The 24,061-nt window shown below is 52.5% G+C and overlaps 1 protein-coding gene across 1 annotated transcript in view; it reads left to right on the top strand.

The window, feature by feature from the left end:
- Nucleotides 1-24,061, top strand: part of EIF4E2 (eukaryotic translation initiation factor 4E family member 2) — a 66,788-nt gene that overhangs the window by 19,441 nt on the left and 23,286 nt on the right. Inside the window, exons 3-5 of the mRNA XM_075340424.1 lie at nucleotides 11,939-12,073; nucleotides 12,711-12,815; nucleotides 12,955-13,107. Coding sequence (XP_075196539.1) covers nucleotides 11,939-12,073; nucleotides 12,711-12,815; nucleotides 12,955-13,107 — 393 coding nt within the window. The remainder of the gene's footprint in view (nucleotides 1-11,938; nucleotides 12,074-12,710; nucleotides 12,816-12,954; nucleotides 13,108-24,061) is intronic.

The following is a 24,061-nucleotide window of genomic DNA, read 5'->3' as shown; positions in this document are numbered from 1 at the left end:
AGTTATGAATTTAGCTACAGAACGAGGGGACTCATGACCTGTCTGCCAGTTCCCCATTGGCTGATATCACGCCTGGGGCATTTCCCAATGTCCTGTTCCCATAAAAAGGGGGTGCCGGCATCGTCCACATGCGGAGACACCATTTTTATGGTTGCCATATTTATCGGAAATATGGCTTGCGAGATATGAACCATTTTTTACTGGAGTCGTTCTGTCTGGCTATTTCCATAGCCTTGCTAACTAGCTAGCAGCTCCTACTACAGGGTGACGGCAGGGAGTCATCCTGTGTCCATTGTCCTAAAGCCACCTAATTTCCATATCACAGGACATGGCCATGGATTTGTTGCTAAACCAGTTGTGTGAAGGGAAGGGGGTAGTGACACCAGGAGAGGGCTTCCTGACATGACTTGAATGTCATGATTTATCGTCATATCTCCGGATTTACCTCACACCTCCCCCCTTTTGAGGGCGCTAGGGGGCAGCACACTCCGGTGTTCCCCCGTGCGCCCGTCCGCGACCTCTCCTTGTCGGGACAGCCCGTCTGCGTTACCGTGGTCACGGCCCCTTTTGTGGCGAATGGTGAAGTTGTATTGCTGGAGCGCAAGGCTCCATCGCAACAATCGCCCATTCGTCCCAGAGACGGTGTGCAACCAGCTGAGGGGATTGTGGTCCGTCTCCACGATGAAGTGGCGCCCGTATAGATAGGGTTGCAGACGCTGCAGGGCCCACACTATGGCCAGGCACTCCTTCTCCATCGTGGAATAGGCAACTTCCCTTGGTAACAGCTTCCTGCTCAGGTACAAGACTGGGTGCTCTTGGCTCACAGAGTCCACCTGGCTGAGCACCGCACCGAGGCCGAAGTCACTGGCGTCGGTCTGTACTACAAACGGCCGCGTGAAGTCGGCTGCCTGTAGCACGGGCGGGCTGGACAGGGCGTCCTTTAGGGCCCGGAAGGCTGTCTCGCAGTCCATTGTCCAATCGACTGCAGAGGGCAGCTTCTTCTTGGTGAGGTCCGTCAAGGGCTTTGCCAGGCTACTATAGCATGGAACAAACCTCCTATAGTACCCAGCGGTCCCCAAGAAGGACATCACCTGCTTCTTGGTCCTGGGGGTGGGCCAGGATGCGATGGCTTCCACTTTCTCAGGCTCGGGCTTCAGCGTTCCCCCACCTACCCGGTGACCGAGGTACTGGACCTCGCTCATGGCCAGCTGACACTTTCCCGGCTTGATGGTCAAACCTGCCCGGTGGATCCGCCTGAGCACCTGTGCTAGATGCTCTAGGTGGTCCTCCCAGGTGGGACTGAAGACGGCAATGTCATCCAGGTACGCGGCCGCGTACCCTTCAAGTCCCTTGAGCAGGGTGTTGACCATCCGCTGGAAAGTGGCAGGGGCATTCCTCATCCCGAATGGCATCACCGTGGACTCGTACAGTCCAAATGGGGTAATAAAGGCAGAGCGTTCCCTGGCCTTGCGAGTCAGGGGGATCTGCCAATATCCCCGGCTCAGGTCCATGATGGTCAGGTACTGAGCCCCGGCCAACTGATCGAGCAGGTCATCGATGCGTGGCATTGGGTACGCATCGGCGACCGTGACAGCATTGAGCCCCCTGTAGTCCACGCAGAACCGAGTGGTTCGGTCCTTCTTAGGGACGAGGACTACAGGCGAGGCCCAAGCGCTGTTGGATGCCTGGATCACCCCCAGCTTCAGCATCTCGTCAATCTCCTGGCGCATGTGTTGCTGCACCTCCAGGGAGACCCGATATGCTGAACGCCGGATCGGGGGATGATCCCCAGTGTCCACGTGATGGACAGCCAAGTCAGTCCTTCCGGGCTGGTTGGTAAACAACCCCCGGAAGGGGTGTAGGGTGGCCCACAGCTGGGACCGTTGGTCCTCCAAGAGCTGGCGGCCAACCTCCACATCCTCAATGGATCCGCCTGCCCTAACCTGGGCTAGCATATCCAAGAGGGTTTCCGCTTCTCCCTCCTCGGGCAGGTTGCACACGGGGAGCGCACATGCCTCCCGCTCATGATGTGCCTTCATCATGTTCACATGGAAGGGCTTCCGCCTTCCACGGGCAGGGTCCAGGGTGACCAGGTACGTTACAGGGTTGAGCTGCTGGTACACGAGGTATGGGCCTTCCCAGGCTGCCTGAAGCTTGTCCTGTGGTACGGGGACCAGTACCCACACCTCTTGACCCACTTGGTAGGTCCTCTCACAAGCGTTCTGGTCGTACCAACGCTTCTGATCAGCCTGGGCTTGAGCCATATTGTCGTGTACCAGTTGCGTCAAGGCCTGCATTTTGTCCCGGAAGCGCATGACATACTCGATAACCGACACTCCAGGGGTGGCCAAATCCCCTTCCCAAGCCTCTTTCACCAGAGCCAGGGGGCCCCGCACACGTCGCCCGTACAGGAGCTCAAACGGTGAGAATCCTGTTGAGGCCTGTGGAACCTCCCGGTAAGCAAATAACAGGTGTGGGAGATACCGCTCCCAGTCACGCCCATGGGAGTCGACCAACATCTTAAGCATCTGCTTTAAGGTGCCATTGAACCGCTCGCACAGGCCATTAGTCTGTGGATGGTACGGGCTGGCCACCAGATGTCGCACCTGGACTTGCTTACAGAGGGCCTCCATCAGCTGGGACATGAATTGGGTCCCCCGGTCAGTGAGCATTTCCTGGGGAAAACCCACTCGGGAGAAAATCTCCAGCAATGCGGTGGCCACCTTGTCAGCCCGAATGGACGACAAGGCCACTGCTTCTGGGTACCGGGTGGCATAGTCCACTACCGTCAGTATGAAGCGTTTCCCGGAGCTGCTGGGGATGGCCAGCGGGCCGACCAGATCCACAGCCACCCTCCTGAAAGGCTCATCGATGATTGGCAGAGATACTAGTGGGGCTTTGGGGTGTGGCCCCGCCTTCCCCACTCTCTGACAGGTTTCACACGAACGGCAGTAGGCAGCCACATCGGCCCCCATTTTTGGCCAGTAGAAATGCTGGTTTAACCTGGCCTTGGTCTTAGCGATCCCTAGGTGTCCGGCCATCGGAATCTCATGTGCGATCCGCAACAACTCCGTCCGGAACGGATAGGGTACCACCAACTGTCGGTCCCTGGGCCACGCCTCCGGTGAACCCTGCTGGACCGTGGCCCGGTACAGCCGTCCTTGGTCCCAGACCACTCGCTCCGGGTCCGAGTCCGAGGGAGGCTGTGCCGCCTGCTCCTTTAGAGCTTTCAGGCTGTCGTCAGCTCCTAACGCTGCCTGAAACCCCTGACCAGATGTGGCCAGAATCGACGAGACTGTCACATCTTCAGTCAGTACCCCGGGACCTGTGTCCTGGCCTCCACCTGACTCGGCTGCCACTTGGTCAGAAGGGGAAGAGCTATCGGACCTCCGGGAGGCCCCTTGGCTTCCAGCACTCCCACTGCGGGTGACAGCGGCCACAGCCGCTGCGACCGTGGGTCGTGCCTGCTCCTCCTCCGTTCCTGACCAAGTCGCCGGTTCAGGCAGACCTACCTGGCTTCCTGACACCCCGGTTGTGGGGGAACCCTGCACCGAGATCTTACCTGGGAGCACTTCCGCTCCTGGACCGGCCCCAATCTCACCTGCCTGTTCCCCCCCTGCAGCAACAGAACCCCGCTGTGAAATCTCTGGGGACCCCACATTTGCTGTGGTAGCCCCCACCCCACACACTGGTCCTCCCCCTGCAGCACCCTGCTCTCTGCTTATCCCTGCAGAGGGCAGCAGATCCCAGCTCACAGGCTGGTTACTTGTAGAGGCATTGTCACACCTTTCTCTGACCCCCTCCCCTGTCACAGCTGCAGCTGCGTGTGTGTCTATGGTGTCTATGCAAGCAGAAATATCAGAGTTCACTCCCTCCTCCCTTACATCATTCATAGATAACACATTAACATTGTCCGGAGGCACGTCAGCACTGGCTGAAGGTTCAGCCTTTGGGGCGGGGCCAAACTGGGAGGTTATTTGCCCCAAATCTGTCCCAAGTAGCACGTTTGCAGGGATCCGATCAGTTACCCCCACCTCCCTCACCCCTCGCCCTGCGCCCCAGTCCACATAAATGTTAGCAACAGGCAGCGCCGGGTCAGTGCCTCCAATCCCGGAGACAGCGAGGGTTTTTCCAGGGATCAAGTCTTGGGGGGACACCATCTCAGGCCGCACCAGAGTCACCTCCGAGGCGCTGTCTCGCAGTCCTATGGTCACAGACCGGCCGACGGTGACAGGTTGGAAGCTGTCCAGGGACCTACCACCACCCCCACCCACACAATACACCTTGGGCGGCCCTTGGGACGGGGACGGAGCCGGGGCCTTGGGACGCTGAGGGCACATGGCCTTGAAGTGTCCAGGTAGGTTGCACTGGTGGCACCGTCTTGGCTCTGCCACGGGCCTGGAGAGGGGAGTTGAGGGGGACACCCCCTGCAGTCTAGGGGCAGGTGGGGCAGTCGCAGAGTTCATCTTACCCCCTCTCCAGGTGCTGCTGGTGGCTGCTCTCCTGGCTTCAGGAGCCCGATTGTTGGTGTAGTCATCGGCCAGGGCAGCTGTAGCCGTGGATCCCTTTGGCTTCTGGTCTCGGATGAACTGGCGGAGATCCTCAGGGCAGTTCCACAAGAGTTGCTCCGTGATGAACAAGTCCAGGATCTCCGGTCCGGTGGAAAGCTGCAGGCCTTGGGTCCAGTGGTCGGCAGCTCGGGCAAGTGCCCGCCGGTGGTCAGCCCAGGAGTCCTTTGGTCCCTTCTGTAGGCTCCGGAACTTCTTGCGGTAGGACTCCGGGGTGAGGTTGTACTGTTGGATCAGGGCCCGCTTGATGGTGTCGTAGCCCTGATCTGCCTCAGCAGGCAAGTCCCCAAGGACATCCAGGGCCTTACCCCTTAAACGGGGGGTCAGGTATTTGGCCCACTGGTCCTTGTTCAGATGGTGCTGCAAGCAAGTCCGTTCAAAAGCAGTCAAGAAAGAGTCCAAGTCTCCATCCTTCTCCAGCACTGGGAAGTCCTCAACACGGACCTTTGGAAGTTTGGTGTCTGGAAGGTCACGGGTGGCTGATGAGGGCCGGAGCTGAGCTAGCTGCAGCTGGTAGTTACGCTCTGCCTGGCGCTCTTCACGCGCTGCTTGCCGCTCACGCTCGGCCATGAGTTCCTTGTAGCCCTCCCGGTCTCCAGCCTGGCGTAGGGCCATAGCCATTTGAAGAAGGCTATCCGAGCCTCCCAGGCTCGGTGGAATGGCACGTGGTGATCTGCGGCCCGCTGCGGAGCCTGGTGCTTCACTGTCCATTGCAGAGCGGAGGGCTGGCGTCTGGCTCGTTGAGGACCCTTGGGCGAGCTGCTCCTCATCTTGTCCAGCAGTGCCCGGTTGTGCAATGTCCTCTGCAGAGCTGTTTTCTGGCGTCGAGCTCCTGGAGGACTCGTGGACAACCTCCTCATCGTCTCTGGCCCTAGCATCGGCCATTCCTTTGGCTTTGCTCCTGGTGCTCTCAGCCATTCTTGCAGACTTTTGGTCACTGACACAGAACTGACACCTGATGCCTCCACACACCTTACAGTATCTGCACTCTGACACTCTAGTGTTGAGCTAGTCTGAAGACCCCAGCAGCCACAGCTGCTGCAGGCAGTCTTTAGTGTCTGGGAGTATGGGTCTCACACTCACACACACTATTATCTCGATCCCACCGCTGCCACCAATATGTCACAAACCACCGGGGGGGTCACTCAGAAATCCCCCGCGCTGGCTACCAGTACGTCACAATCGGGGGGTAACAAGTGGGGGTCACCCCTACTTTATACCTCCCGACCGACAGACAGAGCACGTGACGCGCTCTCTAGCGCCCCTCTTATAGTCAGGCCAATTATGGAATTGCCCGACAATAAGCAAGGAGGCCGCTATACTACTTATGCCGATTATTGAAGGGCCCCCGGCGAGAGAAGGGTATATATTCCCCCGACCTCCGCGGGCGGAATATATAAACTCTCCCCGAATCTCACTGGCCTCCCCACAATAATCCTTGGCACAACTCGCTGCCACCAACCGATTTACGGTAACTATTAGCCGAACACACAGACGTGGGATTCGAGATCGAGATAACAGAACAGCCCAAGATTAATTATATAATTTAATCAGCTTAAAGCACACTAGAACTACGATATATACAATAGGGAATCTACAGAATATACATATGTCAGAGTACAGTTACAGAGAAAGCATGGTTTACAACAGGTATGCAATTCAATCAGTTACCTTGTGCGTCTGGCCACAGGGGGGCGCTGTAGACCAGGTTTCCAGGAACTCTCTCACAGGTCTGTCCCAACCAGGCCCCCGAGCAGAAGAACGCTGGAAAATGGCCGAAGTAGGGTTATCAACCTGGGCAGATCCAGGTCCCCTCCTACCTTAGTGACCTCACAGGGAAGCACTGCCACTCCCCCTGCATGGATCAGAATTATCCAGCAAAGGGGATTTTGGCTATAACTTTGCCTGGGAGCGTCGTAGGCAGACGCCAATGCTCTCATTGTGACAGTTATGAATTTAGCTACAGAACGAGGGGACTCATGACCTGTCTGCCAGTTCCCCATTGGCTGATATCACGCCTGGGGCATTTCCCAATGTCCTGTTCCCATAAAAAGGGGGTGCCGGCATCGTCCACATGCGGAGACACCATTTTTATGGTTGCCATATTTATCGGAAATATGGCTTGCGAGATATGAACCATTTTTTACTGGAGTCGTTCTGTCTGGCTATTTCCATAGCCTTGCTAACTAGCTAGCAGCTCCTACTACAGGGTGACGGCAGGGAGTCATCCTGTGTCCATTGTCCTAAAGCCACCTAATTTCCATATCACAGGACATGGCCATGGATTTGTTGCTAAACCAGTTGTGTGAAGGGAAGGGGGTAGTGACACCAGGAGAGGGCTTCCTGACATGACTTGAATGTCATGATTTATCGTCATATCTCCGGATTTACCTCACAAGAACCACATGTTTTTCTATGCAGCCGGTACAGCATGTACGGCTATACGGCCGGCAGGTTACATAGACCCCCATTATATCCAACTCAGCCGGAGTCTCTGCTAATGGCCAGAGGATGAGGACGGTGTCTGCAGTATTTACTGACAGATTTTCTGAGACTATGGCTATGATACTAGAAGCCTAGCAGTCCGCACATGTCTCTCACAACATGGGCACTGTTGAATCATTGATCCATGGCCCCCCTCAGTGTGAACAACTAACAGCTCCGGGAATGTCACACGCATCCCAGAGTCACGGCTCTGCACAGACGTCAGTCCCAGACAGCCTAAGCGGGCTCACTATGAGCGGCCCTCGGTTTCATCAGGGTCCTAGCAGAAGGACTCTCTGTGTAATGAGGCGGAAGTAGCGGCTCAGGATTCTGATCCTGAGACCGCTCTCAATCTGGATACACCTAATGGTGACGCCATAGTGAATAATCTTATAGCGTCCATCAATAGAATGTTGGTTATTTCTCTCCCAGCTCCTCCAGTGGAGGAGTCAGCTTCACGTATTTTTCTGGACCACTCTGCCTTCAGAGAGGCAGTCCAGGAACACCACACTTATCCAGATATGCGCTTCTCCAAACGGCTTAGGATACACGTTATCCCTGCCCCCTGACGTGGTCAAGGACTGGACCCAGTGTCCCAAGCGGCATCCTCCAATCTCCAGGCTTGTAGCTAGATCCATAGTTGCAGTGGGAGATGGAGCTGCACTTAAAGATGCCACTGACAGACAGATGGATCTCTGGTCTAAATCCATCTATGAGACTGTCGGCGCACCGTTGGCTCCAGCATTCTCACCCTTGGGGCACTCCAAGCTATTTCAGCTTGTCTTACACAGATTGACACGGTTACACGTACATCTGTGCCGCAGGTGGCATCCTTAACCTCTCAAATGTCTGCATTTGTTTCTTACGCGATTCAGGTTGCCCTAGACTCTGCGAACCGTACGGCAGTAGCCTCCGCTGCTCCGTGTTTTTAAGCAGAGCCTGGTCTGCTCGTTAAGTGAATGGAAGGCAGATTCTGCTTCCAAAAAAGGGTGCTTAACCAGTTGCCTTTTTTTGCTGACCGACTGTTTGGTGAGCGTTTGGATGTAACCATTAAACAGTCCAGGGGTAAGGATTCATCCTTTCCTCAGCCCGGACACAACAAACCCCAACAGAGCAGGAGGCAGTCGTGGTTTCGGTCTTTTCGAGGCTCGGGCAGGTCCCATTTTTCCTCGTCCAATGTGGACTCAAAAGGATCAGAGGAGCTCAGATTCTTGGCGGGCTCAGTCACGCCCAAAAAAGAGACAGTCTGAAAACCCGCTTCCAAGGCGGCTTCCTCATGACTTGCGGCCTCCTCTCTCCGCATCCTCGGTCGGTAGCAGGCTCACCCGCCTTGGCGATATTTAGCTGCCATAGGTCAATGACCGTTGGGTGTGAGACATTCTGTCTCACGGGTACAGGATAGAGCTCACTTCTCGTCCTCCAACTCGATTCTTCAGAACTTCTCCACCTCCCGGCCGAGCCGCTGCTCTTCTGCAAACAGGGTGCACTCTATAGGCAGAAAGAGTGATGACCCCCGTTCCTCTTCAGGAACAAGGTCACGGTTTTTACCCCAAATTATTTGCGGTGCCTATAAGAACGGGCCGTTCCGTCCCGTTCTGGATCTAAAACTGCTCAGCAAGCTCGTGGACACCAGGTGGTTCCGGATGGAATCCCTCCGCCATGTCATCGCCTCAATGTCCCAAGGAGATTTCCTAGCATAATTAGGCATCAAGGATGCTTATCCACACGTGCCGATTGATCCAGAGCACTAGCGTTTCTACGCTTCGTTATAGGAGACGAACACCTTCTGTTCGTAGCTCTACCTTCCGGCTAGCGACAGTCCCACTGGTCTTCGCCAAGGTCAGGGCAGCAGTAGTCACAGTCCTGCACTCTCAGGGTCACTCTGTGATCCCATATTTAGACGATCTACTTGTCAAGGCACTCTCTTAGGAAACATGCCGACACTGCCCGAACGTTGCGCTGGAGACTCTCTAGAGTTTTGGGTGGATCTTCAACTTTTTGAAGTCAGATCCGACCCCGACCCTATCGCTAACATATCTAGGCATGGAGTTTCATACTCTCTCAGCGATAGTGAAGCTTCCGCTAGACAAACAGCATTCACTACGGGCTGCAATCTCTTCTTTAAGAACCAGTCGCACACATTGAGACGCCTCATGCACTTCCTACGTAAGATGGTAGCAATGGAGGCAGTTCTTTTCGCGCAGTTTCATCTGCGTCCACTACAATGTGACATTCTCCGCCAATGGGACGGGGAGTCGACCTCCCTCAACAGAGTCGTCTTTCTTTCTCAGGCGGCCAAGGAATCTCTACGGTGGTGGCTTCTTCCCACCTCATGGTCAAAAAGAAGGTCCTTCCTATCCCCATCCTGGGCGATAGTTACGACAGACGCGAGTCTATCAGGGTGGGGAGCAGTTTTTCTCCACCACAGCGCTCAGGGTACGTGGACTCAGCAAGAGTCCACCCTTCAGATCAATGTTCTTGAACACAGAGCAGTGTATCTTGCCCTACAAACCTTCCAACAGCAGCTGGACAGCAAGCAAATCCGACTTCAGTCGGACAACTCCACAGCGGTGGCATACATCAACCACCAAGGAAGAACGCGCAACCGGCAAGCCTTCCAGGAAGTCCGGCAGGTTCTGATGTGGGTGGAAGACACGGCATCCACCATATCCACAGTTCACATCCCAGGCGTGGAAAACTAGGAAGCTGACTTCCTAAGTCGCCGGGGTGTGGCCGAAAGGGTATGGTCTCTTCACCCGGACGGGTTTCAGGAGATCTGGCGCCGCTGACAGAGGCCGGACGTCGATCTAATGGCGTCACGGCACAACAACAATGTGCCAGCTTCATGGCACGGTTTCACAATCATCGAGCTCTGGCGGCAGACGCCTTAGTTCAGCATTGGTCGCAGTTCCAGCTACCTTATGTGCCACCTCTGGCATTGTTGCCCAGAGTGCTGCGCTAGATCAGGACCGACTGCGGCCGCGCCATCCTCCTCGCTACAGATTGGCCGAGGATGTTGTGGTTCCCGGTTCTGTGGTGCCTCACGGTAGGCTAACCGGGGGCACTACCAGACCAATCAGACTGGCTGTCTCAAGGGCCATTCTTCCATTTGAATTCTACGGCCCTCAACCTGATGGTGTGGCATTGAGTCCTGGAACCTAGTGTCGTCAGGATTACCTCAGGACGTGGTTGCCACCATGAGACAGGCTAGCATACCAACGTCCGCCAAGATTGACCACAGGACGTGGAAGATATTCTTATCTCGGTGCTCGGCGCAGGGTGTTTCTCCCTGGCCGGTTGCATCGTCTATGTTTCCTTCCTTCCTGCAATCTAGGTTGGAAAAAGGGTTGTCGCTCAGTTCCCTTTAGGGACAAGTCTCAGCGCTATCTGTATTTTTTCAGAAACGACTTCCTCAGGTACGCACGTTCCTACGGGGAGTTTGTCGTCTCAGCACTCCGTACAAGCGGCCGTTAGAGCCCTGGGATCTGAACAAGGTTCTAATTGCTCTCCAGATGCCGCCTTTCGAGCCTTTGAAAGAGGTCTCCCTTCCCGCTTTTCTCGGGAAGTGGCCTTCTAGTAACGGTCTCGTCTCTTAGGAGAGTTTCCGAGCTAGCAACGCTCTCATACAAATCTCCCTTCCTGGTCCTTCACCAGGACAGGGTAGTTCTGCGTCCGATTCCGGAATTTCTCCCTAAGGTGGTATCCCACTTTCATATCAATCAGGATATCACCTCACCTTCTTTGTGTCCTCGTCCAGTCCATCAATTTCAGAAGGATTTGCATCTGTTGGTTCTGGTGAGAGCACTCAGGTTCTACTTCCCGCATGGCGCTCCTGCGCCACCCGGATGCACTCTTTGTCCTTGTCGCTGGTCGGCGTAAACAGTCGCAAGCTTCTGAATCCACCCTGGCTCGGGGGATCGAGGAACCAATTCTTGAAACCTACAGTTCTACTGGGCTTCTGGTTCTCTCAAGGCTGAAGGCCCATTCTACCAGAGCCGTGGGTGCATCCTGGGCATTACGGCACCAGGCTACGGCTCAGCAGGTGTGTCAGGCACCTACCTGATTGAGTCTGCATACTTTTACCAAGCATTTTCAGGTGCATACCTACGCTTCGGCAGACGCCAGCCTAGGTAGATAAGTCCTTCAGGCGGCGATTGCCCACCTGTAGGAAAGGGCTGTTTGACGGCCCTATCACGAGGTATTCTTTTACCCACCCAGGGACTGCTTTTGGACGTCCCAATTGTCTGGGTCTCCCAATTAGGAGCGAAAAAGAAGAAGGGAATTTTGTTTACTTACCGTAAATTCCTTTTCTTCTAGCTCCAATTGGGAGACCCAGCACCCGCCCTGTTTTCTCAGGGTTTTTCTGTTTTTTCGGGTACACATGTTGTTCATGTGGTATGGTTCAGTTCTCCGATGTTTCCTCGGATTGAATTGGTCTTTAAACCAGTTATTGGCTTTCCTCCTTCTTGCTTTGGCACTAAAACTGGTGAGCCAGTGATCCCACTGGGGGTGTATAGCCAGAAGGGGAGGGGCCTTACACTTTTAAGTGTAATACTTTGTGTGGCCTCCGGAGGCAATAGCTATACACCCAATTGTCTGGGTCTCCCAATTGGAGCTAGAAGAAAAGGAATTTACGGTAAGTAAACAAAATTCCCTTCTTTCTTCTGTTCCTCCAGTTTCACTTTGTATTCTTTTTTAAACCATATAATTTGGGGGGCTTCACGTTGCTTGTAGCTGTTTGCGCTTCTAGGCCGTTCTGCCTTTGGGGGGCTTCACTTTGCCTATAACTGCTTTTGTTTCCCAGACCATTCTGCCAGGGTTGGTCAGTGATGGAGCATGTATGATGTGCCCAGGTAACTCCTGCATTATGTGTTCTGTATTCACAGACCGTTGTGCCCGGCCCAGCAGAGCACCCGTTACAGTACAACTATACCTTTTGGTATTCCCGCAGAACTCCAGGAAGGCCGACGAGCTCTCAGAGCTATGAACAGAACATCAAGCAGATTGGCACCTTTGCCTCTGTGAGTGCCAGCTGAGTTATTCCTCTGTGGGGGTGATGCGATTCTGACAACCATCCTTATGTCACGGGTTACACTTTATTGACCAGGAGGTTTGGTGCAGCAATAATCCACTATTATTGCCCGTGCAGACCACCATATTTTCAGTCCCAGAGCTGTCCGTCAAAACAACGGACCGCAATCGGACCAATGTTATTTAATGAGGCAATGCATTTGTCCAATTTTTTTTCATACCGTTCGCAGTAAGCACAGTTTACCTCCGAAAATCGTATGGCACTCAGCCATTCACATCTTTGGGTCCTATAAAAAAATCAAACCACACATGGATGTCATCCGAGCACGGTCCAGTTTTCGTGGACTGACAGAATGGAGAAGGAGGAGAACCTTTATTTTTCCTTTTTTTTTCTCTTTTCTCTCCACCTCTGAGGGATGAAAAAAGGAACCCATTGGACCATTTTGTTTTCGATGGAGAAAATACAGTTGTGTGAACCCAGCCTTACATATATATACATCAGCAGGAGGCGTCCTCATTCACAAGCAGACCTAATTCCAGAAGTCTAACCCCACTAATGTTAATTTTCAGGCATAATTAACCATTTCAAGGCTATGACATAACCCCACTTGATGTGTCCATACTTAGGTGGAGCAGTTCTGGAGATTCTACAGCCACATGGTACGTCCCGGGGACCTGACCGGACATAGTGATTTTCATCTTTTTAAGGAAGGGATCAAACCAATGTGGGAGGTGAGGAACAAAAGAAATACGGGTAATATTACCACTGGGTAAAACGGTAAGCTGATCACAGCATTGATTGTTGATGAACCTAATGACTCTAGCGTAGGATCTTTGCCCACTTCAAGCACCATGTGTTTCTTCTCTCTAGGATGATGCAAATAAGAATGGAGGAAAGTGGATAATCCGCCTGCGCAAAGGGCTAGCCTCTCGCTGCTGGGAGAACCTCATCCTAGCCATGCTAGGGGAGCAGTTCATGGTGGGAGAGGAGATCTGTGGGGCAGTTGTCTCTGTTCGATTCCAGGTGAGAGCTGGTAAAGTAGAAACATCTATTCCTGCTACTTAGAGTAAGGTGTCTGTCCTGAAAGATTTTTTTTTTTTTTTTTAATGTAGCACCATCAAACATATACATCTATAGGAATGTTAACGCTCTTTTCTTTAACGTTCCTTTGGATGACCCATACCATGGGTGTTTAGCTTCTGCCTCCGGAGGACACACAAAGTACTACACTTAAAAGTGTAGCTCCTCCCTCTCAGCTTATACACCCCCTGGTAGCCAGTCCTAGCCAGTTTATTGCTTTGTGTCAGGAGGCATACATCCACACATGCATTCTCATCTGATTTGTTTGACTTTTGGAAAGAGTTTGAAGAAAAGCGGGTCCATGTCTGGAGTCCCGGCATGTCCCTTCTCACCCCACTGTGTCGGCGGTGTTGTTAAGGTTGATTTACAAGGCTGCAGCCTTACATGCCACGCTCCTTCACCATCCCTTCTGGGCTCTGGCTTGAAGTGGGAGCCAGCACGGTCTCCATGCCTGGCAGGAGTCCGGTCTTCATCCACAGCCCCTTGAGGATTCTGTTGGACCGGAGCACTCATCCCCAGGGACATGGCCCTGCGTCTCAGCAGCTAAGTACCTGAGACGTTTATGTTGGGGGTCCTGGTTCTTTATTGTAAGGGGAGAGTATGCTGTATGTGATTGTTTTTAACTTTTCCGGCGGATTCTCTAGCTTTTGCCTGAGAACCGCGCCGATGGTGCCTGCTTGTCGGCCTCGCCGCTTAAATTTAGGCCCCGGCTTCGCCGGAGGCCTAGTTTCATTTTCCTGCCCTCGCATGTCACTCATGCAGAGGGACAGGTTCGGCTCCTCCCGGCGGCCGTTCTACACAGGTGAGGGACACTCCCCACTGCTGGGGCGTCCCTCCTTCCCTGCAGGTCTCTATAGCCCTCCAGTTCCCGCTCTTTTATAGGAACGCCCCCTAGTCATTTCTCAGGCAGAGTTCACTCTGCTCTGGGACATCCTGCATTCTGCATCTCTACTGAGGTGCTGCGACTAGGGGAACGGGCTTCGGGATCTGGAGGGCACACAACACCGCGCTCAGCGGTCTGGTAAGCCACAGCCGGTCTCCGGTTGTGAACCTCTGTATACCAGCAGCATGTCTCACACAAGGAGCAAGGCCCAGTGGTCTCTCAGGCTGCTGCTCCACCTGTGATTGAACCCCCGGCCTGGGTAGAGTCCTTTTCTAGGTCCATATCCCAGTCATTTGCTGAGTCCATGGGACTTTTGTCCAAGACTTTGATGAATATGCCTCAGCCCTCCGCACAGGGTGCCTCTAATACTCTTGACAGAGGACTCCTATCCTCTGACCTCCGTCCATCAGAGCTCACGGAGGATTCATCATCTGATCCCAGACCCCGTCCTTCTAAGAGAAGGCGCAGGGTTTCCTCCCCCTCCCCATCCCACGGCTCTGTCTCAAGAGCTGACTCTCAAGATGAGGAGGATGCCCTCACTGGGGGCTCGGAGGCTATGTATCCCATCGATTTCTCTGAGGGTGACTCAGATCTTAGTGATTTGATTGCTTCTATTAATTCTGTGCTGGATCTCAATCCGCCAGTGTCAGAGGAGCAACTCTCTTTGTCAGAAAAACATCAGTTTACCTCGCCTAAGAGAGTGAAGAGTGTGTTCTTTAACCACTCCAGTTTTCAGACCGCTGTGACCAAACCCAGGGCCTGCCCTGACAAACGCTTTCCAAAGCGTGGTTCTGATGACCGGTTTCCATTTCCACCTGAGGTGGTCAAGGAGTGGTCTCACTCCCCAAAGGTAGACCCTCCGGTGTCTAGGCTCTCAGCCCGGACCGTTGTGTCGGTGGCTGACGGCACCTCACTTAAGGATTCCACTGACCGTCAGATTGACCTTCTGGCCAAATCTGTGTATGAAGCTGCGGGGGCCGCGTTTTCCCCGTCTTTTGCAGCAGTGTGGGCTCTCAAAGCCATCTCTGCTTCTCTAGAGGAGATGCATTCCCTCACCAAGGAATCTATGCCTGAGATGGTTACCTTAACTGCTCAGGCTTCAGCCTTTTCATCTTATGCCATGTCTGCCATGCTAGAGGCTGCTCACCGCACTGCGGTGGCTTCAGCTAATTCTCTTGTTATCCGCAGGATTTTGTGGCTTCGAGAGTGGAAGACAGATGCTTCTTCCAAGAAGTTTCTTGCTGGGCTCCCTTTTGCTGGTTCACGGCTGTTTGGTGAACAGCTGGATGAAATCATTAAAGAAGCTACTGGCGGGAAGAGTACTTCCATGCCACAAACCAAGACCAGGAAACCCGCCCAGGGTAGGAATCAATCGAGGTTTCGTTCCTTTCGTTCCTCCAACTGGTCATCCTCTAAGCCTTCTGCCTCGTCCGCTAACTCAGCCAAGGATCAGAAATCCAACTGGCGCCCAAAAGCGCGTCCGCAGAAGACCGCAGGAGGTGCTGCCACTAAGGCAGCTTCCTCATGACTCTCGGCCCGCTCCAGCCACGTCCTTAGTCGGTGGCAGGCTCTCCCACTTTGGCGACGCTTGGTTAAAGCAAGTCTCCGATCAGTGGGTGAGAGACATCATATCTCACGGCTACAGGATAGAATTCTCTTCCAGCCCTCCAAACAGATTTTTTCTCTCAACTCCCCCCTGCTCCAAGGCCGCCGCCTTCTCGCAGGCCGTGGCGTCCTTGCAGGCAAACGGAGTGATTGTCCCAGTTCCCGCTCAGGAACGGTTCAGAGGTTTTTACTCAAATCTCTTCCTAGTTCCAAAAAACAAAAAAGGACGGTACCTTCCGGCCCATCCTGGATCTCAAGCTTCTCAACAAGCATGTCCGGGTGCGGCATTTTCGCATTGAGTCTCTGCGCCTCTATGACCCAAGGGGAGTTCCTGGCGTCCATCGACATCAGAGATGCCTATCTACATGTGCCAATCGCAGTGTCACATCAGCGTTGGTTACGTTTTGCGATAGGAGAGGATCATTTCCAATTCGTGGCTCTCCCCTTCGGGTTAGCCACGGCCCCTCGGGTATTCACCAAGGTCATGGCGGCAGTGATTGCGGTCCTGCACCTCCAGGGGTTAGCAGTGCTTCCTTATCTGGACGACCTTCTGGTCAAGGGTCCATCCAGCGCAGACTGTCAGCGGAGTGTTTCGCTCACTCTCGCCACCCTAGCCCAATTCGGGTGGATTGTCAATCTTCCCAAATCCACTCTGACTCCGACCCAGAGTCTCACGTACCTAGGGATGCAGTTCGAGACATTGCCGGCACTTGTGAAGTTGCCCTTAATCAAACAGCAGTCTCTCCGGCTAGCGGTGCGCTCTCTCCTGAGGCCCCGCCATTATTCCCTCAGGCGCCTGATGCAGGTGCTGGGTCAAATGGTGGCCTCCATGGAGGCGGTTCCCTTTGCCCAGTTCCATCTGCGTCCTCTGCAGCTGGACATTCTCCGCTGTTGGGACAAGCGTCCTTCCTCCTTACAGAGGTTAGTGGCTCTGTCGCCACGGACCAGGAGCTCTCTTCAGTGGTGGCTTCGACCCCTCTCCCTGTCCCAAGGGCGCTCCTTCCTGACTCCGTCCTGGATGATTCTCACCACGGATGCCAGCCTTTCCGGCTGGGGAGCGGTACATCTCCACCACAGAGCACAGGGCACTTGGACTCCGTCCGAGTCAGCCCTTTCAATCAATGTGCTGGAAACCAGAGCTGTGCTTCTAGCTCTCCTAGCCTTTCACCACCTGTTGGCGGGCAGGCACATTCGAGTCCAGTCAGACAACGCAACAGCGGTTGCCTACATCAATCACCAAGGCGGGACACGCAGCCGCCTGGCAATGTTGGAGGTCCAACGCATTCTTCAATGGGCGGAGGACTCCAAGTCCACCATATCCGCAGTCCACATCCCTGGCGTAGAAAACTGGGAGGCAGATTATCTCAGCCGTCAATCCGTGGACGGTGGCGAGTGGTCCCTGCACCCGGCAGTGTTTCAGTCAATCTTCCGCAAGTGGGGCACTCCGGACGTGGACCTAATGGCATCTCGTCACAACAACAAGGTTCCGGTTTACGTGGCTCGCTCCCACGATCCTCAGGCCTTCGCCGCGGACGCTCTGGTTCAAGACTGGTCCCAGTTTCGTCTGTCCTACGTGTTTCCCCCTCTAGCTCTCTTGCCTAGAGTCCTGCGCAAGATCAGAATGGAGGGCCGTCGAGTCATACTCATTGCACCGGACTGGCCCAGGCGAGCTTGGTATCCGGACCTGCTCCAACTGTCCGTGGAGATGCCGTGGCATCTTCCGGACCGTCCAGACCTGCTCTCGCAAGGTCCGTTTTTCCGCCCGAATTCTGCGGCACTCAAATTGACGGCATGGCTCTTGAGTCCTGGATTTTGACGGCTTCTGGTATTCCTCCTGAAGTCATCTCCACTATGACTCGGGCCCGTAAGTCTTCCTCCGTCAAGATCTATCACAGGACTTGGAAAATGTTCCTGTCCTGGTGTCGCTCTTCCGGCCATTCTCTTTGGCCACTCTCGTTGCCGACCCTTCTGTCTTTTTTACAGTCCGGTCTGCAGCTAGGACTGTCCCTCAACTCTCTCAAGGGACAAGTCTCAGCTCTATCAGTGCTGTTCCAGCGGCGTCTCGCCCGGCTGGCTCAGGTCCGCACCTTCATGCAAGGTGCGTCTCACATCATTCCGCCTTATCGGCGGCCCTTGGATCCCTGGGACCTTAACTTGGTCCTCACGGTATTGCAGAAACCCCCTTTCGAGCCCCTTAGGGAGGTTTCTTTGTATCGTCTTTCTCAAAAGGTGGCCTTTCTAGTTGCCATAACTTCTCTCAGGAGAGTCTCTGATTTGGCTGCGCTCTCCTCGGAGTCACCTTTTTTGGTTTTTCACCAAGACAAGGTAGTTCTCCGTCCGACCCCGGACTTTCTTCCTAAGGTGGTCTCTCCCTTCCACCTTAACCAGGATATTTCCTTGCCTTCCTTCTGTCCGGCCCCTGTTCATCGCTTTGAGAAAGCGCTGCATACTCTAGATCTGGTGCGTGCTCTCCGGATTTATGTGTCTCGCACCGCTGCGCTTAGGCGGTGCACCTCTCTTTTTGTGCTAACCACAGGGCGGCGCAAGGGTCTCTCTGCTTCTAAGCCGACCTTGGCCCGTTGGATTAGATCGACCATTTCGGACGCCTACCAGAGTACTCGGGTGCCTCCCCCGCCGGGGATCAAAGCACACTCAACCAGAGATGTCGGTGCCTCTTGGGCTTTTAGGCACCAGGCTACGGCTCAACAATTCTGTCAGGCTGCCACTTGGACTAGCCTGCATACCTTTTCGAAGCACTACCAAGTGCATGCTCATGCTTCGGCAGATGCGAGCTTGGGCAGACGCATCCTTCAGGCGGCTGTCGCCCATTTGTGAAGTTAGGCTCCGCCTACTTCTTAGTTTTTCTGTTTATTCCCACCCAGGGACAGCTTTGGAACGTCCCATGGTATGGGTCTCCCAAAGGAACGATAAAGAAAAAGAGAATTTTGTTACTTACCGTAAATTATTTTTCTTATAGTTCCGTATTGGGAGACCCAGCTCCCTCCCTGTTGCCTGTTGGCAATTTTCTTGTTCCGTGTGTTATCACCGGCTGTTGTCGTGGACAGAGTCTCCGGTTGTTCCGGTTCTTACTCGGTTCTACTTGTGGGTGGCTATTCTCCTTCAGATTTTGCACTAAACTGGCTAGGACTGGCTACCAGGGGGTGTATAAGCTCAGAGGGAGGAGCTACACTTTTAAGTGTAGTACTTTGTGTGTCCTCCGGAGGCAGAAGCTAAACACCCATGGTCTGGGTCTCCCAATACGGAACTATAAGAAAAAGAATTTACGGTAAGTAACAAAATTCTCTTTTTTCTGGGCTTAGACAACTGCCTTTCCACTCGCATTATCTACAGTCAGGGCCAGAAATATTTGGACAGTGACATAAGTTTTGTTATTTTAGCTGTTTACAAAAACATGTTCAGAAATACAATTATATATATATAATATGGGCTGAAAGTGCACACTCCCAGCTGCAATATGAGAGTTTTCACATCCAAATCGGAGAAAGGGTTTAGGAATCATAGCTCTGTAATGCATAGCCTCCTCTTTTTCAAGGGACCAAAAGTAATTGGACAAGGGACTCTAAGGGCTGCAATTAACTCTGAAGGCGTCTCCCTCGTTAATCTGTAATCAGTGAAGTAGTTAAAAGGTCTGGGGTTGATTACAGGTGTGTGGTTTTGCATTTGGAAACTGTTGCTGTGACCAGACAACATGCGGTCTAAGGAACTCTCAATTGAGGTGAAGCAGAACATCCTGAGGCTGAAAAAAAAGAAAAAATCCATCAGAGAGATAGCAGACATGCTTGGAGTAGCAAAATCAACAGTCGGGTACATTCTGAGAAAAAAGGAATTGACTGGTGAGCTTGGGAACTCAAAAAGGCCTGGGCGTCCACGGATGACAACAGTGGTGGATGATCGCCGCATACTTTCTTTGGTGAAGAAGAACCCGTTCACAACATCAACTGAAGTCCAGAACACTCTCAGTGAAGTAGGTGTATCTGTCTCTAAGTCAACCGTAAAGAGAAGACTCCATGAAAGTAAATACAAAGGGTTCACATCTAGATGCAAACCATTCATCAATTCCAAAAATAGACAGGCCAGAGTTAAATTTGCTGAAAAACACCTCATGAAGCCAGCTCAGTTCTGTAAAAGTATTCTATAGACAGATGAGACAAAGATCAACCTGTACCAGAATGATGGGAAGAAAAACGTTTGGAGAAGAAAGGGAACGGCACACGATCCAAGGCACACCACATCCTCTGTAAAACATGGTGGAGGCAACGTGGTGGCATGGGCATGCATGGCTTTCAATGGCACTGGGTCACTTGTGTTTATTGATGACATAACAGCAGACAAGAGTAGCCGGATGAATTCTGAAGTGTACCGGGATATACTTTCAGCCCAGATTCAGCCAAATGCCGCAAAGTTGATCGGACGGCGCTTCATAGTACAGATGGACAATGACCCCAAGCATACAGCCAAAGCTACCCAGGAGTTCATGAGTGCAAAAAAGTGGAACATTCTGCAATGGCCAAGTCAATCACCAGATCTTAACCCAATTGAGCATGCATTTCACTTGCTCAAATCCATACTTAAGACGGAAAGACCCACAAACAAGCAAGACCTGAAGGCTGCGGCTGTAAAGGCCTGGCAAAGCATTAAGAAGGAGGAAACCCAGCGTTTGGTGATGTCCATGGGTTCCAGACTTAAGGCAGTGATTGCCTCCAAAGGATTCGCAACAAAATATTGAAAATAAAAATATTTTGTTTGGGTTTGGTTTATTTGTCCAATTACTTTTGACCTCCTAAAATGTGGAGTGTTTGTAAAGAAATGTGTACAATTCCTACAATTTCTATCAGATATTTTTGTTCAAACCTTCAAATTAAACGTTACAATCTGCACTTGAATTCTGTTGTAGAGGTTTCATTTCAAATCCAATGTGGTGGCATGCAGAGCCCAACTCGCGAAAATTGTGTCACTGTCCAAATATTTCTGGACCTAACTGTATATATATAATTGCCTTATTCTGTCTGTCTTGCTCCAAAATGACGTCATTACAGTGACAACCGTCACATTGGCCCCTTGGCCTGGCCCCGCCCCCCGCACACATTGGCCGCTCGGCCCCGCCCCCCGCACAGGTTGTTGGCCGCTCGGCTCCATCCCCCGCACACGTTGGCCACTTGGTTCCGCCCCCCGCACCTATACATCTCCCCCCGCACACATTGGGCACTTATACACCTCTCCCCGCACACATTGGGCACCTATACACCTCCCCACCAGGACTACTCCACCTATTAGACTTCTCTCCCCCCAGGACTACTCCTCCTATTATTCTCCTCACCTCCCAGGACTACTGCTCCTATTATCCCCCTCTCCCCCAGGACTACTCCTCCTATTATCCTCCTCTCTCCCCAGAACTACTCCTCCTATTATACTCCTCTCCCCCCAGGACTCCTTCTCCTATTATACTCCTCTCCCCCCAGGACTACTCCTCCTGTTATACTCCTCTCCCCCCAGGACTACTCCTCCTGTTATACTCCTCTCCCCCCAGGACTACTCCTGTTATACTCCTCTCCCCCCAGGACTACTCTTCCTACTATACTTCTCTCCCCCCAGGACTTCTCCTCCTGTTATACTCCTCTCCCCCCAGGACTACTCGTCCTGTTATCCTCCTCTCTCCCCAGGACTACTCGTCCTGTTATCCTCCTCTCCCCCCAGGACTACTCCCCCTATTATCCTCCTTCCCCCCCCAGGACTACTCCTCCTATTATACTCCTCTTTCCCCAGGACTACTCTTCCTATTATACTCCACTCTCCCCAGGACTACTCCTCCTATTATACTCCTCTCCCCCCAGGACTACTCCTCCTATTATACTCCTCCTATTATACTCCTCCTATTATACTCCTCTCTGAGGGGTGCGCAGCATGGGGGATGGAGCACAGTGGGGAGTGCGCAGCATGGGGGATGGAGCACGATGGGGGTGCACGCCTTCCCCCCCCCCAAAACACACACACAGCGCCACACACACACACTGCACAACACACCACACACACATACTGGGATCCACAAACACTGCCCTACAAGACACCCACACACACAGACAACGCCGCGCACACACACACACACACTGCACACATCATACCTCCCCACAAAACACACACACGCACCCCACACACACACTCCCACACAGCACCACACACACACAACGCTGCAGACAAACAACACCGCTCTCACACACCCACACACCCAGACAACACCCAGAACATTTACAGCGCCCCACACAAACACTTGGTAACTACACACAACATCTATATATATAACAAAAATCATACATTAACTACACAATAAATTCTAGAATACCTGATGCGTTAGAATCGGGCCACCATCTAGTTATTACATATGGATTTATTAGGTTGGTCATCACAGCTGCTGCTCTAATATAGTCAGTGGCTCTTCCTTTGGAGGGTTTCTTGCATAAAGGGCCTCATGATTGCAGTGGTCACCAGTTAATGCTTCAATTCCAGGTAAGAACCGATATGTTCATGATCCTTGTGTGCTAATCATTTTGAATTTCCCTGGTCTATTACTTTGAATCAACCTGATTAGTGGATTCCCTCCCACTCGCCTTCCCACAAAAAGTAAATTAAAGGGTTATTCCCATTTCAAAGATCTTAATATATAGTAGGTATTATAATAATAATAATTAATAATAATATTAGCAAATACCTTCAATTAGAAATGTAGTATAATTCTCCTGATTAGTTATGTCACTTACCTCATGTGTAGGGCATTGCAGCTTAGGTATCCATGGCTACAACCACTATGGTTTTCCTGGCTGTACTTGTGCAGTTAGTAAGGAGTTTATCATCATTATTATTATTATTATTATTTATTATTATAGCGCCATTTATTCCATGGCGCTTTACAAGTGAAAGAGGCTATACGTACAACAATCATTAACAGTACAAAACAGGCTGGTATAGGAGGAGAGAGGACCCTGCTTGCGAGGGCTCACAGTCTACAGGGAATGGGTGATGGTACAATAGGTGAGGACAGAGCTGGTTGCGCAGTGGTGTACTGGACTGAGGGTTATTGTAAGTTGTAGGCTTGTTGCAAGAAATGGGTCTTGAGGTTCCTCTTGACGCTTTCCATGGTAGGGGAGAGTCTGATATGCTGAGGTAGAGCGTTCCAGAGTATAGGGGAGGCACGGGAGAAATATTGTACGCGATTGTGGGAAGATGAGATAAGAGAGAGGAGCAGAGAAGGAGATCTTGTGAGGATCTGAGGTTGCATGCAGGTAGGTACCGGGAGACTAGGTCACAGATGTAAGGAGGAGACAGGTTTTGGATGGCTTTTTATGTCATGGTTAATGTTTTGAACTGGAGTCGGGTGATGGGAAGCTAGTGAAGGGATTGGCAGAGTGGCGAAGCTGGGGAGTAGCGAGGGGAGAGGTGGATTAAGCGGGCCGCAGAGTTTAGGTTAGATTGAAGGGGTGCAAAAGTGTTGGAAGGGAGGCCAGAGAGCAGGAGGTTGCAGTAGTTGAGGCGGGAGATGATGAGGGCATGCACTAATGTTTTTGCCGATTCTTGGTTAAGGAAAGTACGGATCCGGGAGATATTTTTGAGTTGTACTCTGCATGAGGTGAAGAGGGCTTGGATGTGTGGCTTGAAGGATAGAGCAGAGTCGAGGGTTGCTCTAAGGCAACGAGCTTGTGAGACTGGGGAGAGTGAGCAACCATCAAGTTTGATGGAAAGGCTTGTTGGAGGAGATGAGTGAGGAGGAAAGACAATGAATTCTGTTTTGTCCATGTTAAGCTTTAGGAATCGCGCAGAGAAGAAGGATGAAATAGCAGACAGACATTGTGGGATTCTGGTTAGTAGAGAGGTAATGTCAGGTTCTTGGGAGCACGCATAGCTAGAACCTGTACAGTAGCTCCCTGCTTAGCCATCTCACTCTGACTGCTGCAGAGCCATCCTGTCCAGGAGCTCTTCTCACATAGTGATGTGCCTGACAAAATAAGCGTACTGCCTACAGAAGCAGCGCACAGCTGTTACACACGTAGGTGGCCATACTGTCAGCAGGAGCAGCGCACAGCTGTTACACACGTAGGTGAGCGTACTGTCAGCGGGAGCAGCGCACAGCTGTTACACACGTAGGTGGCCATACTGTCAGCAGGAGCAGCGCACAGCTGTTACACACGTAGGTGAGCGTACTGTCAGCGGGAGCAGCGCACAGCTGTTACACACGTAGGTGGCCATACTGTCAGCAGGAGCAGCGCACAGCTGTTACACACGTAGGTGAGCGTACTGTCAGCGGGAGCAGCGCACAGCTGTATCATGTGTTAGTTGTGTACAGTGTGTGCTCCCCAGTATACAGCAAAAAACCATGCAACAGGAAAGCGACTATTGGCA

This window comes from Anomaloglossus baeobatrachus, chromosome 3 (genome assembly GCF_048569485.1).
Source record: "Anomaloglossus baeobatrachus isolate aAnoBae1 chromosome 3, aAnoBae1.hap1, whole genome shotgun sequence".
NCBI classification, from domain to species: Eukaryota; Metazoa; Chordata; class Amphibia; order Anura; family Aromobatidae; genus Anomaloglossus; species Anomaloglossus baeobatrachus.
This window is presented reverse-complemented; position numbering and strand designations above follow the sequence as displayed.